This window comes from Miniopterus natalensis, chromosome 14 (genome assembly GCF_054644295.1).
Source record: "Miniopterus natalensis isolate mMinNat1 chromosome 14, mMinNat1.hap1, whole genome shotgun sequence".
Classification (NCBI taxonomy): domain Eukaryota; kingdom Metazoa; phylum Chordata; class Mammalia; order Chiroptera; family Miniopteridae; genus Miniopterus; species Miniopterus natalensis.
This window is the reverse complement of record NC_142094.1, coordinates 8,770,991-8,794,982: the sequence shown is the minus strand read 5'-3', so window position 1 is coordinate 8,794,982 and position 23,992 is coordinate 8,770,991. Positions and strand designations below refer to the sequence as shown.

Here is a 23,992-nt window from a genome sequence, read left to right as displayed (position 1 = left end):
GGAGGCAAGCCCAGCACTTGCCCACTTCACCATCTTGACCAGAAATCTTATGTCTCTTATTCACTGCTTAACCCCCAGCACCTGGAACAGTGACTGGGACAAGTAGGTGCTCAATAAATAGTTGCTGATGAGCAAATGCATGGCCCATTGAACAGATGATGGATGGGTGGGTGGATGGATGGATGATGGATGGATGGATGGATGGATGGATGGATGGATGGATGGATGGATGGATGGATGGATGGATGGGTGGATGGATGGATGGATGGATGGATGGATGGATGGATGGATGGATGTGTGGATCCATGGGCGGACGTGTGGGTACATGGATGGATGCATGGGGTAGATGTGTGATAGATGAAGAAACCTGGGGAAATGGAGAACATGGGATCCCAGAGACATGGCAGAAACTAACCAGGCAGGCAAGCTGTCACCTGCCTCAGGTAGGTAATCTTGGGATGCTGCTGCTGAGGCACTCCAGCCCGTGTCCCTTTGAAGCCGAGGGGAAATAGGCCAAGCGTACAGGGCAGGAGGGGGCAAGGATGGACAGCAGGCCTGCATCCTTCCCACTCACCTGGTGTGTTCTTGGCTTCCAGCCCGCTCCAAAAGCCTGGTGATGGGGGAGCAGAGCCGGAGCCCTGGGCAGCCACCCTGCCCCCACGGGCTGGGCCCGGTGCTGAAGGCCGGCTGGCTGAGGAAGCAGAGGAGCATCATGAAGAACTGGCAGCAGCGCTGGTTTGTGCTGCGTGGGGACCAGCTTTTCTACTACAAGGGTAAAGATGAGGCCAAGCCCCAGGTGAGAAGCATGTTTCATGTCGGGCAGACATCAAGGCAGGGCTCCGAGGGAGGGTTGATTCTGCCCAGGAGGGGAGGGGGCAGAGAGACCTTCCCGTCAGGACCTCCGAGCCACTGACTACTCTCGGAGCGACTCTTCACCAGGCGCCCTGTGGTTTTCATTCCAAGCCCTGTGTTCCCGGTGCCGCAGCAGTTTTACTGAAACATCCACAGCTTCAGTAATGAGCATGTTTTCTATGATGCTGATAGAGAGCATCTGTGCACAGCTGGAGAAAACAAGTCCTTTCTGTGTTCTTTCCAGCCTCTCTGTGCTTCCAAGGAGACACAGGCACCCACATTGCATTACTATCATTGTCCAGGAAAATGGGTACCCAACTATCCATCTTCCCACTGAAATCCAGCTCCCTGGCCGGATGCCTCGGCCTCTCGGTGGCTGCTGCATTTTCCACCAGCACCGTGAGATCCACCTCAGGTGCTTTCATGTCAGTCTTTCCACCCAAAGACCTCAGTTCACTCACTCCGAGCAACTGGTCGCCCACCTCCCCGAGGCCCAGCCTGGTGACTGTTGGACCGCACACAAGTTACAATGAAGTGCTGCCATCCAAGGCAGCCGGCTTGCAGGGCTCAGGGGACCTAGTCCTTGTTATGGGATGCAGAGAGAGAAGGACATCTGGGAGAGACCCTGGTTTCTCTTGGGGAAAATGGGAAAGGAAATGTCCTGGACTCGTCCATAGGATGCTCCTAGTCACAGGCCCAGATTGGAAAGAAAAGGGGGACCGACTATCTGGGGCCAGGAGTCACAGGACTTTGGTGGGCGGAGCAGCTCCCACTGTGTGGTGGTGGGTCTGGGAGGCAGGGGTGCTCAGTGACGGAAAAGGTGGGAGGAGGAACCTGGGCACAGCATGGGATCACACCACAGCGAGAAAATGCCTCCTTCACCCCCCTTTCAACCCCTTGAGTATACCAGGGAGGAGTGTTGATCTGGGGCTGGTGTGTCTCTAACACCTCTCCAGCACTTGTGGTTCTCCCCTGAAAAAAAATTGGGGGTGCAGGAAAAGTAGGCCTCATCTCAGAGCCTTCAGTGGCAACGATAACTAGCTGCAAGTTAATGACTTTCTGTCTTCACTATGTTATTCTAATGGCTAACTTCTGTTTATGGAAAGTAATACTGGTTTCCATTCATGAGAGTGAGATCAGGTTTTTCTTTCTAAAATATATCTGTTAAAAATAAAAGGTGTTGCTGAATGTAGTGTTTAATGCCACTGGACTATACACTTAAAAATGGTTACAATGGTGAATTATGTTATGTGCATTTTGTCACAGTAAAAAATATAACAAGTGAGACTGCTTAAGGAAAAGTTTACATAAATTGCAGTAGAGATAAGAGGTGGGTAGGACAAAAATCTGGAAGAAACCCTATCTGTATAGCCTCCCTGGTTCTGTAAGGAGTGAAAGCAAGTCCCACAGAGGTTGAGTAGAACGAATAGCACTTTAGAGCCAGAGAAATCTGAAGTTGTATAACTTGGGACAAGTCACTTATATTTTTTTACTTTTGGTTTTATTATTGCTAAAATGGAGACATTATTACCCATGTCATAAGGATCACTAAGGTTTATACTGTAGAACACATGTGTGGGGAGAGACAAACTTTCCTCTACCCTCCAGGTTCCTCTGGCTGGAGGAATAATAATAATTATTATTAATAATTGTCTAATAATCAAATAGACGAGAATAGATTAGCAAGAAAAAATAAGCCAGTTCAGTGCCTACGTGTGTACAGGAACCCGCGACGTGTCAGAGACCCCACGCGCCGGGAGGTTCATGGGCGGAAAGGGGACTGAGACACACACCACGTTCGGAGCCGGGGTGAGGTAATGTGCCTTGGGGACCGCAAAGGGTCATTGCAGGATAAGAAAAGCAGATGTTAAGTAAATAACAGTTGGCCATGTACGTGGGTCCAAAAAGTTATCAGTGATAATCTCTTGTGTGCAAGGCCTCTAATTCAAGTTCTTCTAGGCAGTTAAGGGTGGGGACAAGTGTCTCTGGAGCTTGAGGCTGAAGTTGCCGTTTGTTTGCTCAAAACAACCTGCATACCACAGAGGCAGGGTGGAATAATAATTATTATTATTATTAATTATAGGGGTGACTTATTCTGGACCCTCACATACGCATTACCAAGCGCAAAGCCTAGCACATGGGGTACTTAAGTCTGGGTACTGTCCTGCTCCCTGTCCCCCCTTTGCTGTGCTGCCCCTCCCCTGGCCTGCCCCTCCCCTGCTCCCCAGACTGGGCACCACACTGGCTTGCCCACAGCCATTTTCCTTCTGGTCTCTGTTTTTTGTGTTGAAGATCACCCTTGGCATCAGATCCCTGAAGGAGCCAGCATCTCTCAAGGGACACCAGGGTCACGCCCAGGGCTCCTCTGTTAGCCTTTCGGGACCTGGCTGACACTCCCAGATCCTCTTAGGGCCTCTTCCTTCCCACAGCCCCCTTCCACTGTGACAGCCGATGGCACAGGGCCCCAGACTCGGGGATATTATAGTCAGATTTGACTCATTTAGTAAGATCTCAGACTTGCGTGCCTGCTGGCAAAGCAGCCAGCACATTTCCACTTAATTGCATGAACTACATGTAATGGACTAATTCTCAAGACCTGGTTCCAGGAACGGTGTGCCCTGCTCACTGTTTACAGCGAGAGACGTGCCAGGCGGTGAGCACCCGACACACCGCCTGTCGTCTGTCTAGCGATGTGATTGTCCCGATGCCCTTGATGCTGCCCTGAGCCCATGACGCACGATGAAGATCACGCTCAGTCCGCACTCGAGTTCTCTCTCCAAAGCCCTGTGTCCCCCCCTGGCTAGCAGGAGGTGAGCCGAGAGCAGGGAGCAGGGAGGTGGGAGAGGGAGCGGCTGGCAGGCGCTGGGGGGAAGGCGAGGCTGTGCTACCTTAAAGCAGACGCTGGGGGTGGGCCGCTGGCCCCGGCCTTTGAGTGCATGTCCCCACAGCTTCCCACGGGCGGGCTTAGCTTCAGTAACAGAAGGCTCCAGGCTTTTTCATCTTAGCGGTGTCAGCTTCTGCTTGAAGTGTTTGTTGGGTCATGAAAACTCCTGGCTCATCCTTGGTTCCCCCGCCGGCTCCCTTTCCCCGGCTGGGGGGCTCACGCCTGCGCAGTTATCCCAGCTCTGCGTGTGCGCTTCTTGGCCGGAATGGAAATGGGCTGAACAGAATGGGGAGAATAATTCCAAACATAGGACAGAAAACTGTAGCACACTAAACGCAGCCAGTTCACAAATGGGCATAAAATGAGGAGCAGGAAAATAAAAAGAAAGGTAAATAGAAAACGAAAAATAAATGAAATAGATAGCAAGGACTAGGTACGAACACTTCAGTTGTCAAAGTGTGACTAGGGCAGATTCGTCTGCCTCTTAAATGATAGGAAGTGGAAGGTTGGCTTTAAACGCAGAGAGCAAGCCCCGGTTGGGCGCTCAGCTGGCTGGGGCGTCGCCCACACACCAAGACGGTGGGTGCATCTCCCGTCAGGGCACCTGAAAAACCAACCAATGGTGCATAAGTGAGCGAACAGCAAATCTCTCTCTCTCTAAATCAGTAAATTAAAAAAAAAAAAAAAGGACAGAGCAATAAACAAAAAGGTTTAAAAACAAAACAATGGAAAAAAGAAAAGCCAGAACGTTGATCAAAAAGAAAGTAGATTTAGCAACATCAACAAACTACCAAGAAAATAGAACAGATATGAACTTTTACTCTCTTAATACATAGCTTTCAAGGATTTATTGTTTTCCATCCTTTAAAAAAACTTTTTCTTAAAAAATGATATCATGGTGGCACATTTACTGACAATAGTGAGCAAGAAAAAAGACAGAAATTAAGAACAAAATGCTAGCGAGTGAGGATGTGTGTGTAAGAGAGAGGGCGAAATCTGCACAAGTGAGGTCAGGCACGCACTCCATACTTTCTAAATTAATAAGAAAATCGAAACCTAGATCCAAACTTCAGGTTAAGGATGACAGGTTGAAAAGCCCCAGCCTCCGGGCAGGCTTCGACAGGAAGCGCCTGGGTGGAGGGGACAGGCGGAGACGCTGCTGCGCCGTGCCAGGAAGCGGGCGGCAGAGGTCGCTGGTCAGCAGGCCCGACGGCGAGATTCCAGACCAGCACCGAGGGCTCACACCTGTCCGCGCTGCAAAACAGCCCCCCAGCAAAGACCAGGCAATTGGCAAGACCAGAGGCCACGGCGAATGAGGACCAGGCATCTCGGGAGAACTGGTTGGACGTCAGTTTAAAGAGCAATTAGAGCCCAGATGTCCTGAACAACCTCAGGCAAAGCCGGGCCGCCCTCCCCCTGGGGCCTGACGCTGCAGTTTGTTCCCTGGGAGGCTGGAGAGGCACCTCGTGTGAGGACACTGGCCCAGCTGTCGGTATCGGGCCACCTGCGAGCAGCAGGTGCGAGGGAAGCTGACGTGCGGACCGGTTCACCAGCCCTCCCGGCCTCCCGCCACACTTGCTCCCAGGCCCCAGCAGTCTGGAACGACCTTCAGGAAGGAGGTGAAGAATTTCCACTGGAGAATCTGACAGGCCAAGAAGAAGAAAAAACAAAACATCCTGAGGCAGGGTCCCCAGTGAAACAGCCCAGGGCCTGCCCTGTCTCCGCCTCTGCTCACCCAGCCTCCCACCAGGGCCCAGGGAACCGTCCTTCAAGGAGCTTCGGTCACTAGACATTTAGGGAAATCTCACGGGAAGGACAGGCGCAAGCTCAGGAAAGAGAAAAGGCAAGTTGGAGGCAGCAAAACCCATCAGGGGGAAGAAAACTGTTACGTAAAACCCTTTAACATCTCCGCAGAGACACTGAAAATGGACAGCCGGGAAGCAGACCAGCTCGGGGAATTCAGAAATTACGTAACAGAAGCAAAAGCTCGGAGGGCTGGATGGAAAGCTTGACACCATCTCCCGGAAAGAAGGGAATAAAGGCGGGGAAAGAGGAGCGACGATCCTGGGTCTGCAGAGAGGGACTTGTAGAGAGAGCAGTTCCAGAAAGAGGAGAGGAGGCCGTGGAGAAACGCTCTGAGTAAACCGAGTTCCCGGGAGCGGGAGCACCAGCCCGGGGCCGGACCCGGGACCAGCGTCACCTGGAGGCTCCGGAAGCTGGGGGCAGCGCAGGGTTTATAAAGCTGACTCTCAGCCTTCCCTCTGGGCGTGCCACAGATAACGCCTAAAATGTTAAATCAAGGCATAGTCATGTAGCATATTATTTAGAAATCAACGTAGGAAAAGAGAGAAGACACCTCGTGAAGCGCTGAACGCGGTGACGAGGTCCGGGGGGGCAGAGAGGGAGGCGCTGCCAGCTATCGCGAGCCTTGTGTAGCCATTTGATTCTTTAGCCACGTTTAGATAGAATTTTAACTACAAAGGTGAAATAAAATGAAATCGTTTATTTTTGGAATTTTCAGGATACAACTACTACAAATCAAAGTCGTAGGGTAGGGCGGTGGGAGGTCATGGACAGGGAGGGAGGTGGTGAGATTTATCTGTAATTATTTCGATTCCACACACCAAGACTACATTCACTGAAGTCCATATTTTAAAATATTTTTTTATTTAAACAAGAAAAGGAAACCAAAAACCGAAAGAATGCAGCAGGGACACCGCCCTGGAGAGCTCTTCGGGGACCAGCGGGGAGCCGGCTTTCCGGGCAGAGCGGCGAGTGGCCTCGCAGGGTCAGCCCCGCGCACACCCGCCCCACGTGCCTCGCAGCCCAGGCCATTTAGCCGTCACTTGGGGAGCAGCTGGGTTTTGTTTTGATTTTTTCCAGGAGAGTAAGTGATGGTAAGCGCGGCAGTGGGAAGAAGATTGATTTAAAGTTTGATTTAATTTAGACTAAAAGCTTGGAATTGGGAGGAGGAAAGACAAGATGGATGGGAAGCAGATGCACTTCTAGGAGGGAACATTAATACTGGACAATCAGAAACCAGGGGGGACCACCTGACCCAGAGCTGGGAGGTCACGCAGAATGTGAGCGCGCGGCCAGAGCCTTCTCAGCTGCTGTTTACTGAACTTGCACATCAGAGAAAAAGCAGCGCTGTCATGAGCTGGTTCCCTGGGTCCTCGCTCTGAGGACGGTGCCTGGATTGTCTCCACTTTTCAGATCAGGGAACCTGGAGGCTGGAATCAGGCCTAGGCTAATGGGTACACTGCCATGGTGCCTGCAGCCTGAAATAAGTGCTGAGGCTGCCGGCAAGCAGCTCTTTGCTCTGCCCACATTGCCCACAGTTTCGGCGGGGTGAGACTACCCACCATGGTCCGTCCCAGCACTATCTGGGGCAGAGTTACATGTTGCCAGGCTGCCCAGGGCCCATCGCAGGCCTCTGATGCCTTTTACATCTAGACCTCATACACTGAGCATCCTTCATAAGTTGTGAACTTTCACTCAAACCAGCCAAGAAGCCATCATTATTAATATTATTATTGCTGCTTTTGGAATTGCTACTGCTATTTTATAGCACTTAGTTTAATGTCGTCTCCATTCTAAACAGTAAACTTATCCAGGTGGGGCCCAGTCTATCTTATCTTTTCTCTTCTCCCGCCTCCTAGCACCATGCCTGACTCATAATTGATGCTCAGTAATATTTGAGCTTATATGAATAATTGAGTGAATGAATGAACACTGACTCAGCCTTGTGTTAGATCCTCAGTGGGAAAATATTTCACTGTTTTTGTAAAGTGCCTGATGGTCTGCAAAGAGCTTATTAACCTGCCATCCTCTGTGAGAATTAAGTTCATCAGGGTCGGGATTTTGTCTGTTTTGTTTGCCCCCATGTCCTCAGTGCCTCACTGTAGGGAAAGCTCAATAGATACTCAAGTAAACGTGTATGATTTCCTTTGAGCCTCACAGCAACCTTACAAGGGCAGATACAATTAATTTCCACTGTATAGATGGAGACAGTGATCCTCAGGAAGGTGGAAGCTTGCATACTATAATGGAAAGAAAATATTTGGAATCAGAGAACCTGGGTTCAAATCCCATTTGTACCACGCATTAGCTGTAGATCCGGCAGATCACTGAAGTCCAGCTGCTCCCATTGGCATGACGTTCTGGGGCTCCAGTGCCCAAGGGCTTGACAGATGGAAGGTGGTGGTGGTGGTAGTGGTGTCAACGCTGCCTAAACTCTCAGAGACACGATCCCTATAATCACTAGAATGGAACCTAAGTAGAAGACCTCCAAGAAGCATAAGAAGGCTTCTAAAATAAAGTGAGGCAAGCAGGTGACACATTCAGAAAGCCAGGATCATCCATACCCAAGGGGCCCTTGGGAGCAGCCCTGCGTATTGGCCGCATTTACTTTTCAATTAGGAGTCTGGGCCAGGGGTCCAGGACTGTCACAGACAGCCAGTGTCTGGACCGCAATGAGTCACTTCACAGAACCTGGCATGACAGAGGAAAACGGCAGATCCCTGGATTTTGGCTTCACTGCTTACTAGCTAGTAACCAGAGAAAGTAGTTCCCTCTCTGAGCCTCATTTCCTGCTTGTGAGATGAGAGTAACCACACCTCTGTATAGGACTGATACACGAAAGTAAGGTTGAACATGTGGGAAATGCTCTTGTGGTGTTTTTCTTCCCCCGAGTGGAGCTGTACCCAGTGGAGTTCTAGCAAGCATCCAGCCCAGGCGAGCAGAGGAGCCCAGTGGCATGCAGCATGGCCCTGACCTTGGCTCTGACTCCTTTTATGGCTTTGGACCTAAATAAAGACTAACACAGTGCACTATGGGCCAGGCAGGCATGGTTCTAAGTGCTCTGCATGTATTAACTTGCTTTAACTCTCACAGCAACTCTACAAGGTTATGTAATTATCTCCAAGGATGGCCACCACCCAGTCCTCTCCTCCCTGCACACACACACACACACACATGCACGTACACACACTCCCTTCTTTTCAACAAGTGGGCCCAGTCCCCTCCTCTGCTCCTGAGCTGCCCTTGGGATTATTTGACCAATAGAATGAGACAGGGGTGATGCTGTGCAAGCTCCAGTGCCGGCCCTGGGACACCGAGCAGTTTCTGCTTTCACTCTGGGAAGCCGCAGCTATGCTGTGGGGGCGCTGAAGTGTCCACAGAAAGATGAGGAAACATGTGGGGAAGAGACCAATGGCCCAGGCAGGCGAGTGAGGCCTTCTCCCACCTTCCAGCCTATTCCAGCCACCAGCTGAGTGAGTGATGCTGGACCACGACCAGTAGAGCAATGTCGGTTGGGCCCTGCCTGTTTTTAAAGCCGCTAAGTTTGGAGGTTGTTTGTTACACAGCAACGGATGACTGAAACAACTTAGAAATGATTGTTATCCCCACTTTCCAGATAAGGAAATTGAGGCACAGAGTGGTTAAGTGACTTGTTTGAGATCACATAAAGCTAGTAAGCACTGCGGCCAAGATCCAAAACTAAGCACTCTGACCGCAGAGTCCACTCTCCTAATCATTGTTATACAGTGTGCTGCCTTTAGTGATGTTAAAAAAGACAGAACATGCATGCTCAGTGAATTTACAGACCTGGAGAGACAGCAAAGGAGGAAAACAGCATTGAGATTCAAAATATTTTGGCAGGCTGGTTTCATGGGAAATTAAGATAAAATATAAAGCTGTCCCTTTGGTTCAAAAATTACTTGATTTCACAGAATGGAAAGACCTAGATTTAAGAGTAGGTGGAGGAGGCAGAGTTGAGTTTTAATTAGCTGAAAGCTCAGTGGAGACTAACTGAGATGTGGGTGTCAGAAAAGATACTGAGGACCACGGTTGTATTGTGATACATAGAAAGTAGAACAAGGGAGAGGACCTCACTGAGTTCTGCCATGTCAGATCGGGTCACAACTGGAGAATGACAGTCCTCTCAAGACACCACGCTTCCAGCACAGCGGGGGAGGTGAGGGGTCTGCACTCCTGCCATGAGGGACAAAGTGAGTAAACCATCTGGAGAAATCTTGGGAAGGTCACTAGACCAGGCACTACATCCTCATGTGACCCTCCAGAAGTGACAGGCAGGAGGAGCGGAATTGCGCTGAGGCCTCGGTGCCACCACACGTGAGGGACACCCCCAGTGGAGCGGGCTGCCCGCAGGGATGCGCTCCAGTCCCGGTATCTTGGGTAAGCGAGGGTCCATCGTCGGGGGAAGTTAGCAGAGCTGCTCTCCGATTGCCCTTCCAGTTCCCCCGGGGAAGAGGTCGGCGGAGCCTGAGGCCGGGAGGGGTGACAAGCACCTAGAATCGGCTCAGCCGCAACGGTTTGCAGAGGCTCCTCTCGGGATGAGCAGGCCCAGCGGAGAAGCAGGCGGGCTCTGGAGCCTGGGCAGAGTGGAGCAGCTTCCCTATCCCTGCCATCGGTGCCACCGCAGGCTCAGGTGGCCGTTTTGTGCAGAACTCAGCCGCGGCACCTGGCGCAGGTTGGCAGCGAGCGGGCTGCTGGCTACCGACCTGAACGCATGGGTCTTGGCCATGTTGCCGTTTGGCTCAGTGAACTTGCCCCTGACTTCCTGAGAAGTCCTGAAGAGCCTGGCTCCATTCCCTCCTCTCTGCTTGCCACCTGAAAACTCTGTCCACACAACAGCGAGCGACTGGCTACCTCTCAGCAGCTGGCACGCATCCTGGCCCAGCGAATTCCAGCCGGCCTGCTGCGCTCTGCAGGGACAGGCTGAGCGAGGGGGCGCCTAGGCCGTGCACAGCCCCTAGCTCCCAGGCTGGCCGCGGAGCAGGAGCCTCGCAGCATCAGACGTCACCCTGAGCTCACTGGGCACCGGCGTCAGCATTGCCATTAGTGCTGTAGAAGAAAATTTAAAAATGAATTTTTTCCTGTTTAAAATGTTTTGGGGGACAACTTCAAATGCTTTTATGAAGAATTATTCATTGAAGTCTTATCCAAAGAGTCATTTATTTAGGTTCAAATGTAGGAATTTGTGGAGTTTTTTAAGGGATGCTTTGTATTTTTGCAGATATTTGAGAAATATAATGCCCCAGTATTACACAGATCAAAATGAAAGTCCTAGTCAAGTTACTTTAATGCAAATAGAAATTCATTTACTAAATTTAAATTGACAGTAGCAGCCAACTTGTATTAAACAATTTTAAACAATAGTTAAAATAGTTTTTGCACATGTAGCATGTCAAAGAAAAATACAAGATTGAAGTAATCCCCAAATCTGTGTTTTAAAGCTTATCTTGCACCACCCACCAGGCTGTGAAAGGGGGTGCCTGGCTTAGCCACGTGCAGTGTCCCGTGCGTGCCTCAATGACTGTTGTATGGCGCTATTTGCCCCTGTGGCAGCGAAAGAACAGCAAGTTGCTAAGAGGCCTGAGGACAGCTCAAGGATGTATAAACCTCAAGTGACCAGTGTCAAGTTGCCCCCAAAGTTTCGCACCCAGCGTGATGCTACCTACAAAATGGATCTTCGCTTTCTGGAAATTATTTCTGTTTTCTTTTTCCTTCCGTGTCGCTGGCGGCCCATGTGAATGTAATGAGTGTCTCTCCGGGCCGGCCCGTGGCAGTCCGCATGGGTGTCAGCTTACTGTACCACGCGTGGTAGATCAATCCGCTGGCTTTCAAATGAACCCAGTTAATTTAGAGAAAGAGCTGGGAGGCTGATTGGTAAATTACTAGTTTTATCAATTACTAGGCAGAAAAATGAATGAGACAACATTGAGGCCGCACAGAAAACATTTTATTCATTGCTTAGATGAGCATACTTACTTTTGTTATATTTGGGGCATTCTAGCTCCTTAATCATTAGTGGGAGTCTGAGTTATTGTTTATCAGCAAAGCGGAGGCGATCTGGGGCTGCTGTGGGCCCCCGCCTTGCCTGAGCTGCGCGTGTGACAGCTACAGCTACGGGTCCTCAGCGAACTGCAGCCTCTGTGGAGGGTGGCGACCGGGCAGCCTCCCTCGGCCCCGCACAGCGTGCGCCCTTGGCCAGGCTGGCGCAGGTCAATGCTGAGCAGCAACACCGTGTTTCTCAGGTGAACCTGTTCAGCTAAGTGACGGACTGGCCCTTTCTCAGCAGCACCATGTAACCCGAGCTCAGCATTAGTTATGGGGCGCCCCTCACAGCACTAAGACAGAACCAAACTATTTTCAGCCAGGGGTGGGGTGGGAGACCTGCCGTCCCGGGCAAGTCCCTGGGCCCAGCACCAACATGTCCCAACAGTGAATATTTTGATCAGGAACAAACTAGTGAGGGAGTGGCTCGGAGGCATAGGCCATCCTGAGCGGTTGGGTCAGCCTCCAAGAGGTCAGCCTGTGCACCATGGGGTAGACGCCGGCCGGAGCTGTGCAGCCCTGGAAACATGGCAGGACAGCTACGTGGAAGGGCAGGCCTATGGTTCGGTGCCTCAAACCCTGGGCAGTGGAGCGGTCCTGTGTCCCCTGGGCTCCTGTGCGGGGCAGGCCAAGCACAACTGCTGACCACTGTCTGCTGGTCCTGAAGAAATGGCGAGCCTTCTCCAAACCTTCCAGGCAGGTCCCAAGAGCTGAGGGCAGGGGGAGCCTCGAGATGGGTGGCAATCGACACCCACATCTCCCTGAGTCCTGGGCCAGAGAAGATTCTGGAAAGAAGTGGGCGGCCAGTGAAGACACCCACCCCGCCAGGAAGCTCAGAGCTCACCCTCTGCTGGCCGGTTCCCTTCTGAATGCTCCTGCCCTCAGCTGCAGTGACTGACAGTCACAAACTGTCAGCGCCAGAGGGACCAGTCTCTCCCTAAATCCCCTACCTGGAACACCAGGCATTTTAAGGAGGCAGAGAGGCCTGTGGTTAGTGCGGTGAGTCAAGGAGGAAAGGGGTCATTTTCACACTCCAGGACCTCCCTCTGCGCAGGGCAGGGCCGTCTGGATCAGGACCCTGGCATGGCGAATGGCGAATGGCGTGGACTAACTGCAGAGAAGCCCAGGACCTCAGGAAGAGGGCCCGCCCACCCGGAAAGACACCCCCTCAGGGCCTGGGAGGGGTCGTTAGCTCTGTGGCTGGAGGGGCCCCAGACCCCCGGCTGGAGCAGCAAGTCTGTCCCAGGCCCCAGGCCCCAGGCCCCAGGTCCCAGCTCACCCTTGGATCCCAGCTGGCCTTTCGTGGGCTCAGGTCCTGGGCCTCGCAGGCCCTCAAATGAGGGATTCAGGCTGTGGCCCCCTGGGGCAGAGGGAAAGGTGCAGGGAGCTGGTTTCAGGCTGTGGCCCCCTGGGGCAGAGGGAAAGGTGCAGGGAGCTGGTTTCAGGCTGTGGCCCCCTGGGGCAGAGGGAAAGGTGCAGGGAGCTGGTGCTTCGACCCCGAAGCCCTGCCTTCCGCAGGGCACAGCGCTGTCTCTCTGACACTCTGCACAGAGGAGCACAGCTCACTCGCCGACAGGTTCTCTAGGGAAACCAGGTGCAGCCAAAACACAGTGGCGAGGCCGGGTGCGTCCTCTGGAGGCGGCGGGAGCTTTAGGACAAAGCCCGCAGCAAAGGCTGAGGCTGCAGGTGCCGCAGCTCAGCTCCCGCGGAGGGAAGTGCCGCGCCGGGAAGCATCTGTCTCTAGCTGCAGGCTGCCTTTTCAATATCTGCATTTTGGACAGTGATGGACGACGGGTGAGACTTATGAGATACCGAGGGGGGGAGGTGTCTCTCCTTGGCAGTGAACTTCATTCTGACCTGTGTTGTTTAAAATTTGGAGTGGCTCTGTTCCTGGTTAGGTGTCAGAGGCTAAAGCTTTTTAAGATTGATCTGAGGCCACAATCAGAATTAGAGGAGATAAGGAACCCTGAGTGATTGCTTTTTAAAAGATGTCTGCAATTTTCTAAGATGCTGCCCACGCAAAATCTTATCATGCCCCTTGCTAAGAAGCTTTTCAGAAGTTGGTTGTTCAGACAGTCTCTCTGCAGACAAGGTAAAAAATGAAGCCTCCCCAGAGAGCCAGCCTTTGATCTGTTGGCGGGAGAGCTGAATTAGAGCGTGAAGATCTCAGAACTGTTGTGCCCCAAAACTCAGACAGGTGGGGGTACAGACATCCCAGGCCCTGCAGGAGGCCACCAGTAACTAGGAAAGGGGGCCCTGGAGACTCCTGAGTCCACATCCTACTTTACTTTGTGGCACAAGCAATGGCATTATTGGGGAAGGGGGTTGTTCCTAGAAACAAACCAAATTCACCAATATATTGGTTAAAAGTGGTTTTAAAATAATCAAATGATGAGTACTCATATTCATTCAGCCTTTAGTGCTTCCAGACCACCAGCTGAGGCAACCCAGTGAGGAACCAAGGGCAGAGGTTACTATTCTCATTGCTACAGTGAGAAAACCAGGCCTCGGGCCTGGACCTGAGTGGCAACATCACATGGTTACAAACTATAATAATGTTCCAGTGTGTATAGACGTACCCAACCCCTGTAAGACAGTCAGACGTGGACCCTGCTCTTTGGCTCTGCTCAGATATCACAACAGTAGCACTTCCTCCTGCCAGATGCTGAGCCCTGCGCTGTCAAGGCTCATGAGACCCTAGAACACCCCACATTATAGAAGGGGAAACTGAGGCACAGGGAGTTGGCCGTGGAGGCCCTATCTGAGCCTCAGCCCCAGCCCTAAGCTTTCACTAATGACACCTGCACCGGGCTGCCTTCCTGGGTGCCTGCCGCAGCTCAGCCCCAGGGAACCCCTTTGAACAGGGAGGGAAAGGAGCCTGGGCAGGCAAACTTGTCTAAACACTTACTGACCACAAGCAGTGGAGCCAGATGAAAGCTGGCGCCTGTGAGGTTCCATGACTGCCCTGCACCCTCACAGACTTCAGATACAGTAGGTGCTTGTCTCTTCGTGACCTGGGTAAGCTCTGGGTGTAAGTCATCTGAATGGAGACAGGTGTCTATTCCTGTCCCTGTTGCGGTTTCGTCTCACTGCCCTGGACAGAGCTGAGGCCTCCAGGCCATTGGGGTGTTGGGAGCTGTTCCCGAGAGGGACCATTCCTTGCCGAACAAGCTATGGTAGCCTCCTGGGGTGGCCAGGGGCTGGTGCACTGTGGCCAGAGGACTTGGCGAGTAATTATCACCGGATCTTAGTGAGAGGGAGGCTGAGAGGTGGGCCACTCCAGGTGTTTGCAGAGGGATGGAGAGGGGAACACTGTCCTTCGCTGGGAGTGATGACGGACCCTCTGGGCTGCAGAAAGGCCTGGCCTGGCCCTTGACGTGCTAACTGGGGAACACTTAGGGCAGTGACAGTGGGAAGGTGGCGGCAGCCCATCACTCAGACACGAATTACTACGCTACCCCCTTTTTTACTTTTACATTAAATGGTCCTATTTTAGTGTAAATATTACAGGGCAAAACGTAAAAGCTGCCTCGCTGCTCCCACCGCTCGCCCCCAAAGTGTAAGCTTTCTGCGCCGCTTCTGCGTCTTCACACGACGTGTGGGCTCTCGAGGGAGGGCAGGAACAGAAACTGGGACGGGGTCACACTAAAATTATTTTTCTAGCCTTTTTATTTTAAAAATTTGGTTTAGACGCCTTCTGTATTTACCTCATTTGGATACGGCTGTACTAGGAGTGTTAACCCCTCGCTTACTGACGGGCAGGGAGTCGTTTCCCTGCTTCCCTGGGAGAGGAAAAGGCTGCAGCGGGCGTCACTGTGCACACGTGGTCGTGCACGTGTCTCCTGGGAACGGGTTTCAAAATTCAACACGAGGTTAAGTGGCTATTCCATTTTCAAACTTTAGACATTGCAAAGCTGTTTACAAAAGGCCGTCTCACACTGCCATCCCGTCAGAGGTTCAGGAGCACGCTCGCCCCTGCTTGCTCTGCCAGCGCAGACGTCAGCAGCCCCTTCCCGCTAAGGAGCTGATGGCACGCTTACCGACCATGTGTCCTTCCTCTGTTCATTTCTTAATGCCCTTTATCCATTTTTCTATTGTGTTTTTTTGGTCTTTTACTTTAATAATACATTTTACTTAACCCAATATATCAAAAACTTATCATTTTAATATGTAAACTATAAAATTATTGAGATACTTTTTTTAATATTAAGTCCTTGGAAAACATACAGCATATCTCAATTTGGACATTAAATTTTCATCAAAAATACTTGGTTTGTGTTTGGATTTGATAAAATTACATTTGAAGGAGTAGATTCACATACACCAATTATTCCAGTTATACTGTGATAGGCAGAGTCAGGGTCCCCAAAAGGTGTCCATGTCCTGGGAACCTAGGAATGTTGTTATTCAAGAAACAATTAAGGTTACAGATGGGATCGAGGTGGCTGATCAGCTGACCTTATCATAAATAACTCTCCTGGATTATCCAGGTGGGCCCAGCGTAATCACTAGCGTGCCTTATAGTGGAAAGGAGATGCAGGAGAGGAGGCCAGAGTCAGAGAGCAATTTCAAATGCAGTGCTGCTGGCTTTGATGATGGAGGAAGAGGCCAGGAGCCAAAGAATGCTGGCAGCCTCCAGAAGCTGGAAAAAGCAGGGAAACCGATTTCCTGTGAGCCTCTGGGAGGAAACAGCCCCACCAGCTCTTGATTGCAGCCCAGAGAGGCTAATTTCAGATTTCTGATCTCCAGAACTGTAAAAATATATATATTTTAAGTTTTCCAATAACTGAATGAAGTGTAAATTTTTCTGAACAGCTTCACTGAGGTATAATTGACATGTAATAAACTGCACATATTTGACATGTACAACTTAATGAATTTTAATATAACTATACACCTGTGAAACCACCACCACAAATCAAGATGATAAATATACCTATTTCCCTGCAAAGCTCTTTGTGTCCTTTCGTAACCCCTCCCTCCACCCCCATCCCCACCCCTTCTGACTCCCGACCCCATGCAGCCACGGAGGTGCTCAGAGGCATTCGTAGAATTTTGTATGAACGGAACAGGACAGTAGGTATTCCGGCTTCTTTTGCCCAGTGTGATCACTGAGAGCCCACCCACGTGGCAGCGTGCGTGTCAGTCATTTTTATCTCTGAGACGTTTCCATCATATGGCTGCGCTGGGGGTTTATTCAGTCAGCTGGTGGGGGCCGTGTGCGTTGTATCCAGTCTTGGGGATGTTAAAAAGAAAGCTGCACCCGGGCCAGTTTGGCTCCGTGGTGAGGGCGTCAGCTTGCGGACTGAAGGGTCCCGATTCGGTCCGGCCAAGGGCGCGTGCCTCGGGTGCAGCTCGGCCCCTGGCCGCGGCCGGGCACGTGCGGGAGGCGGCCCGTCGCTGTGTCCCTCACGCGGGTGTTTGTCTCTCTGCCCTCCCGCTCTCTCTGAAGAGCAATGGGGAAGATATTCTCGGGTCAGGATTGTAAAAGATAATAATAATAATAATAAAGCTGCTATAAACATTCACACGGCTGGACCATATCTTAGATGTGTTTAACTTTTTAAGAAACTGCTGAACTTTGTAACAGAATGGTGGCACCATCCCACGTTTCCACCAGCAGGGTACAGAGGCCTAGGTCCTCGACTCGCGCCGACGCTTGGTTTGGCCAGCCTTTTAGGTTTTATCCGTTCCAATAGGCATGTAGTGGTTTTCATCTGCACTTCCCTCATGACTAATGCTGTGGAGGATCTTATGAGCTTATTTTATCTTCTAAAGTAAAGTATCCGTTCAAATCTTTTGCCTTTTTTAAAGATTGATTTGTTTGCTTTTTTTATTAAATTTTGAGAGTGCTTCATATATTTTGGATACAAGCATTTTATATATTTTGGGAAAAGCAGGGAAACAGATCTCCCTTGAGCCTCTAGGAGGAACACAGCTCTGCCAGCTCTTGATTGCAGCTCAGTAAGGCTCATTTCAGATTTATATATCCTGTATCTGAGCATATGATTTTCAAATATTTATAGATCCTGTGTTTATATATCCTGTACACACACACACACACACACACACATATATATGTGTATATATATATATATATATCCTGATATTCAAGTGTTATATATCCTGTATCCAATATATGGTTTTTAAATGTTTTCTCCCAGTGTGTAACTCATATTTTCATTCTCTTAATCATATATTTGGAAGAGTACGGGGGGGGTATTTAAATAAGTCGATTTATTAATTAGTTCTTCTAATTGTGCTTCTGAGTTGTATCTAAGAAATCTTTGTTTAATTCAAGTCATACAGGTTTTCTACAAAAGCTTTACAGTCCTAGATTTTACATTTAGGTATATGATTTATCTTGAGTATATTTTTGTAAATGATGTGAGGCATGGATCAAAGTTTGTTTTTTTGCACATTAATGTGCAATAGTCCCACCACAATTGGGTGAAAACACTATTCTTCTTCCACTGAATTGCCTTTGCACTTTCTGTCAAAACTCCTATACATATGTATATACGTACATGTGTGTGTACATATATGTGTGTGTACACATATATATACATACACACAAGATAAATATACATATATATGATTTTTTTAACTTTTATTTTATTTTTTTCCATCACCATTTATCCCTTCTATGCCCTCTTCCCCGCCACCCACCATGTATGGGATTTTTGACATATATATGTCTATTTCTGAACTATATATTCTGTTTCACTGATCTATTCATCTATCTTGATGCCAACATCACAATGTTTTGATTACTGTAGCTTTATGATAAGTCTTGAAATCTGGCAGTATTAGATCTCCAACTTTGTTATTTTGTTTCAAAGTTGTCTGACTATTTTAGGTGCTTTATATTTCTACATGAATTTTAGAACAGCTGGTCAATTGTTTCAAAACACCTCCTGAGATTTTGATTGGGATTGCGTTAAATCTATAGATCAATTTGGAAAAAATTGACATCTTAACAGTAGTAAATCTTCCAACTAACCAATGCAGTACATATCTCCATATCTTCTTCCATTTCTCCCAGCAATTGTTTATAATTTTCAGTGCACAGATCTTGAACATGTTTCATCATATTTATCCCTAAGTATTTCATATTTTGCTATAATTAAAAATGGTTTTGGCCCTAGCCAGTTTGGCTGAGCGGTTAAAACGCTGGCTTGCGGACTGAAGGGGCCCAGGTTCGATTCCAGCCAAGGGCATGCACCTCAGCTGCAGGCTCAGCCCCCCAGGGCCAGGGGAGGAGGCCGGTCGGTGTCTGTCTCTCTCACATGGATGTTTCACTCTCTCTTCCCCTCCACTCTCTCTGAAAAGCAGTGGAAAAAATACCCTCGGCTGAGAATTTTTAAAATATGGTTTTGATTTTCTATTTCCAGTTGTTTGTTGCTAGTATATAGAGATGTGATTTAGTTTTGTGCATTTACCTTGTACCCTGCAACCCTGCAAACTCATTTGTTACTTCTAGTCACTTTTCCCCCCTTCGGTAGAATTTCACCAGGTTTTCCGTGTAGATAACATAAACAGGTCGTCTGTGAAAACAGTTTTACTTCTTCCTTTCCAATCTGGACAAGTTTAACATTCTTCTTGCCTTCTTACAGCAGCTAGGGCTCCAGGACAATATTTAATAGAAGTGGTGAGAATAAACACCATTGTCTTGATCCTAGTCTATATATATATATATACACACACACACACACACACACACATACATATACATATACATATACATATACATATACATATACATATACATATACATATACATATACATATCCTTTATCAAGTTGAAGAAGTTCTCTTTTATCCCTAGTTTGTTGAGAATTTTTATCAGGAACGGAAGTTGAAATTTTGTCAAATGCTTTTTCTACATCTTTTGAGATGATTGTATCTTTTCTCCTTTTTAGTTTATTAACATGATGAATTACATTGACTGATTTTGGAACTTTAAGCCAACATTGCATAATTGAGATAAACCCCAGTTGGCGTTAAGTATTTTACTTTTTATATATTGTTGAATCTGATTTGCTAAAATTTCACTGAGAATTGTTGCATCTATGTTCTTGAAGGATACTGGTCTATAGTGTCCTTTACTTGTAACATCTTTCACTAGTTTTATATCAGGGAAATACTGACCCCACAACGTGCACTGGAAAGTATGCCCTCTTTTTCAGTTTTCAAGAAGAGTTTGTGCAGTGTTGTATTATTTCTTCCTTAAATATTTGGTACCAGTGGAGCCATCTGAGCCTGGAGTTTTCTTTGTGGAAAGGTTTTTGTCTACAAATTCTATTTCTTTACCAAATATAGGGCTCTTTAGCTATTTCTTCCTGAGTGAGCTTAAGTAGTTTGTGTCTTATTTTGTCTATTTCATCTAAGTTGCCAAATTTGCTAACATATTGTTGTTCTTAATATCACCGTATTATCCTTGCACTAATTGAAAAATCTGTGGTGATATCACCTCTCTCATTCCTGATATTGGCAATTTATCTTCTTCTTTCCTAATTAGTCTTGCTAATCCCTTATCAATTTTATTGACCTCCTCAAAGACCAGCTTTTGGTTTCATGGGTTTTCTCTATTATTTTTCTATTTTTCACTTTATTTGTAATTACTCTAATCTTTATTTTTTTCTTTATTTTACTTTGGGCTTCATTTGCTCTTCTTTGCATAGTTTCTTAACGTGAAAACTGAGGTCATTGATTTGAGGCCTCTCTTCTTTTCTGATATTAGTGCTTCATGCTATAATTTATCCCCTAAGTACTCTTTGAAAGGCATTTCACAAATTTTTGTATGTTGTGTTTTCATTTTTATCCAGTTCAAAGTGCTTTTAAATTTTTTCTTTTGATTTTTTCTTTGACGTATGAATTATTTAGAAGTGTTTTAATTCGTTTTCAAATATTGGAGGATTTCCCAGAAATCTTTTTGTTATTGATTTTTAACTTAAAATTCCATTGTGGCCCAAGAAAATATGTTGTATTTGAATTTTCTTCCATTTATTGAGACTTGTTTATGTCCATCTTAGTAAAAGTTTTCTGTCCATTTGAAAAGAATATATGGAGACAGCAAGTAGGTCAAGTTGGTTGATAGTGTTTTTCCAGGTCATCTATAGCCTTACTGATATTTTGTCTACTTGTCCTGTCGATTATTGATAAAGACATTGAATTTTTTTTACTGTAATTGTTTCTTTCCTATTTCTTCTTGTTCTATCAGTTTTGTTTCATGTATTTTGGTGCATAAACTTTTAAGATTATTGTGTTGTTTTAATGAATTGCCTTTTTATTATTATGAAATGACTGGTAATATTCTTTGTCCTGAAATCTCTTTTGTCTGATATTGACATAGCCAGTCCAGCTTTAGTTTTTTTGTCCATGTGGCAATCCCTGCCTTTTAATCAAGGGTATTTAGGTCATTTTCATTTAATGTGATTGTTGATATGGTTTAGTTTAAACATCTCATCATCCTGCTATTTGTTCCCTATTTGTCCTATTCACCTCTTTTTCTGCCTTTTTTTAATTAAATTTTTGTCATTCCATTTTATGTTATTTGCTGGCTTAGCTTTAATAGTTTATTATTTTAGTGGTTGCTTTAGGGTTTTGGTATACAACTAACTTTTCATGGTCTACCTTCAAATATTATTTCATGCATCATAAAAGAAACTTACAACAGTATATTTACATTTATGCCGTCCCATCCTTTGTGCTATTTTTTAAAATAAGTATTTATTAATTTGAGAGAGAGAGGAAGGAACGTGGAGAGAGAGATAGAAACATCAGTGAGAGAGAAACATCACATCCATTGGCTGACTCCTGCACGCACCCTGCTGGGGAAGGAGCCCGCAACCCAGGCACATGCTCTGACTGGGAATCGAACCGGGACCTATTGGTTCATGGGTAGACCCTCAACCACTGAGCCACTCTGGCCTGGCTCCTTTGTGCTATTATTGATGCATATATCACTTTTACATATGTTATAAGCTTAACACCATACTACTATTCTTTTCATTTAAACAGTCTATTATATTTTAAAGAGACCTAAATAATAAAAATAAATCTTATGTATTTATTCATATAGTTACCATTCCAGTAATCTTTATTCCTTTTGGGAGATCCTTATTTCCATCTAATATTATTTTCCTTCTGCCTCATTGTCTTTAACAAGTTTTGTCGTGTGATTTCACTAATAATGCATTATTTTAGCTTTTTTTATCTTAAAAGGTCTTTCTTTACTTAGCTTTAATTCCTGGGGGATATTTTCACTGGATTCAGAATACTAGGCTGACAGGTGTTTCTTTCAATATTTTTTAATGGTATTGCTCCACTAACTCCTCTCTTGCATTGTTTCTTACAAGAAATCTGCTGTCATTCGCTCCTCTGTACATACTGTATCATTTTCCTCTGGCTACTTTTAAGAGTTTCTTTTCATAACTGAGTTTGAACCATTTAATTTCATGTAGAGTGGAAACTTGATTCTCAAATTTAATTTGTTCCAGAAGGCTGCTTGAAAACCAAATCATTTTTTCCCATTAGAAATAATGTAAATTGAATTAGTCCATTCTGGATCCCCAAATGATTCCTGTTTTAATCTTTCTTATATACAGCACATGTCTAATGTACTGTTCAATCTATAAATAAACACTTTAAAAACAAAAAGGATATGAAATGTAAATGAAAATTTAACAAAAAGGAAATGAAATGTACAGTAAAAATAAGCAGCAACAAAAGCAAAAACCCACAAAAATATTCACAGCACAATTTCCTGAGATGTTAACAATGTGAGGTTTAGCAGCAAACTGACTCATACTCGTGCATTCTCTCCTTTGTTTGTTGCCTGAGAGAAGCATGACTGATCACACAGATATCAGCATGAAAGAGTTGCTGGGTTGAGAGGCGAGTTGTTTGAGATGGAAGACGTTTGAGAACCAAGGTTTGACCGTAGTTTTCATCATGCCTCTTGTGCTTGGGGCTCATCAGACTTCTTAGATCTGTGACTTTATTCTGTTCATAAATTTGGCAAAGTTTCAGCCATTATTTCTTCAAATATTTTTCAGTTCCCCTCTTCCTTTTCAAGCACTCTAATTACACATATTTTAGACTGCTCAAAGTTGTCCCTCATCTCTCTGATGCTCTGTTCATTTTGTAAATTCTCTTTTCTCAGTAGGTTTTATTTTGAATAGTTTCTATGGCTATATATTCAAGTTCTCAAATCTTTTCAACTGCAGTGTCAAATCTGCTGTTAATCCCACCCACTATATTCTTCATTTGTATATTGTAAGTTTCATCCCTAGGCATTTGACTTGAGTCTTTTTTTTATATCTTCTGTTGAAGGAGTCCCCCTGTCCTCACACAAGCTGTCAGATATCTGTAGCCCCACCCAACATCTTGACTGTCACTTCATAAAAGACCCTATGCTAGAACCACTTAGCTAAGCCATTCCAAAATTTCTACAGAAACCCTATAGGAGAATAAGTGCTTATTGCTGTTTCAAGCTACTGAGTTTTGGGGTAACTTATAATATAGCAATAGATAACTAGTACTTACAGAAGCTGACCTAGGAGGCTTTCTAGTTTCTGACTATCTTCACCAGCCCTTGAGGGTTCCACCATAGCCTGGGTTCCCCACTGCTGAGTTTAGTCAAATGAGAGGGAGCAAGGCTAATCACAAGGCTGCTTCCCCTCTGCCTATAGTGTTCCTGGAGTTTTCATTTAATATGCTATAGAAATGATAGATTTTGACTAAACCTTCTCATTTGACACTAATATAAGAGATATACCATCTCCCAAAGGCCCCTCTGCTGGGCAGCCTTACCCATTTCCCAGAGGTTGTTCTCTCTGAACAAACAGGTTTCTGGAGCTTGTGGCCAGGGCTCCACTTGCTGTCCATGGACCCCTTAGGTTGGCACATTCGTGAAGGCTGGAAAGCAGGAAGCTATGATCAGACAGCAGCAGGCCTGGGAGTGGAGCCCTGCTGGATACAAACAGAAGGGCACATCCTTTGTCCATCAGCCGCTTGCACCAATGGACTGCATTAATGTGGAACTAGAGGTGAATTAAGTCAGCTGTAGCCTGTCAGGACGAACTTGGATATGCAACCTGAGTAAGTAGCTAAACAGAGCAAATGCACATGAGCTCAGTCAGACACATAGGGTAAAGGGAGGGGACTCGCCTTTGTAGGGACCAGCTATATTCCTAGAGTCTGCACACTCTCTCACCGTACCCAGGTGCCCATCTGTGAAGTTCTGTGCACAAATAGTATGCCCTGTCCCTTGCCAAGCACTGCAGTAAGGGGGTCACCTGGCCTCTCTAAAGTGCTAACACTCTCTTTGGGCTCCTCATGGAAATCCCGGATCCTTCTAGTCTAGGACACTGTCTGAGGGGCTCAAGG

General features: G+C 47.0%; 1 protein-coding gene across 1 annotated transcript in view; it reads left to right on the top strand.

The window, feature by feature from the left end:
- The first annotated feature begins 604 nt into the window (after positions 1 to 604).
- The window catches only part of ARHGAP22 (Rho GTPase activating protein 22), a 120,038-nt gene continuing 96,650 nt past the window's right edge, over positions 605 to 23,992 (top strand). Inside the window, exon 1 of the mRNA XM_016200857.2 lies at positions 605 to 796. Within this exon, the coding sequence (XP_016056343.2) occupies positions 617 to 796 (180 nt within the window). The 5' untranslated portion in view covers positions 605 to 616. The remainder of the gene's footprint in view (positions 797 to 23,992) is intronic.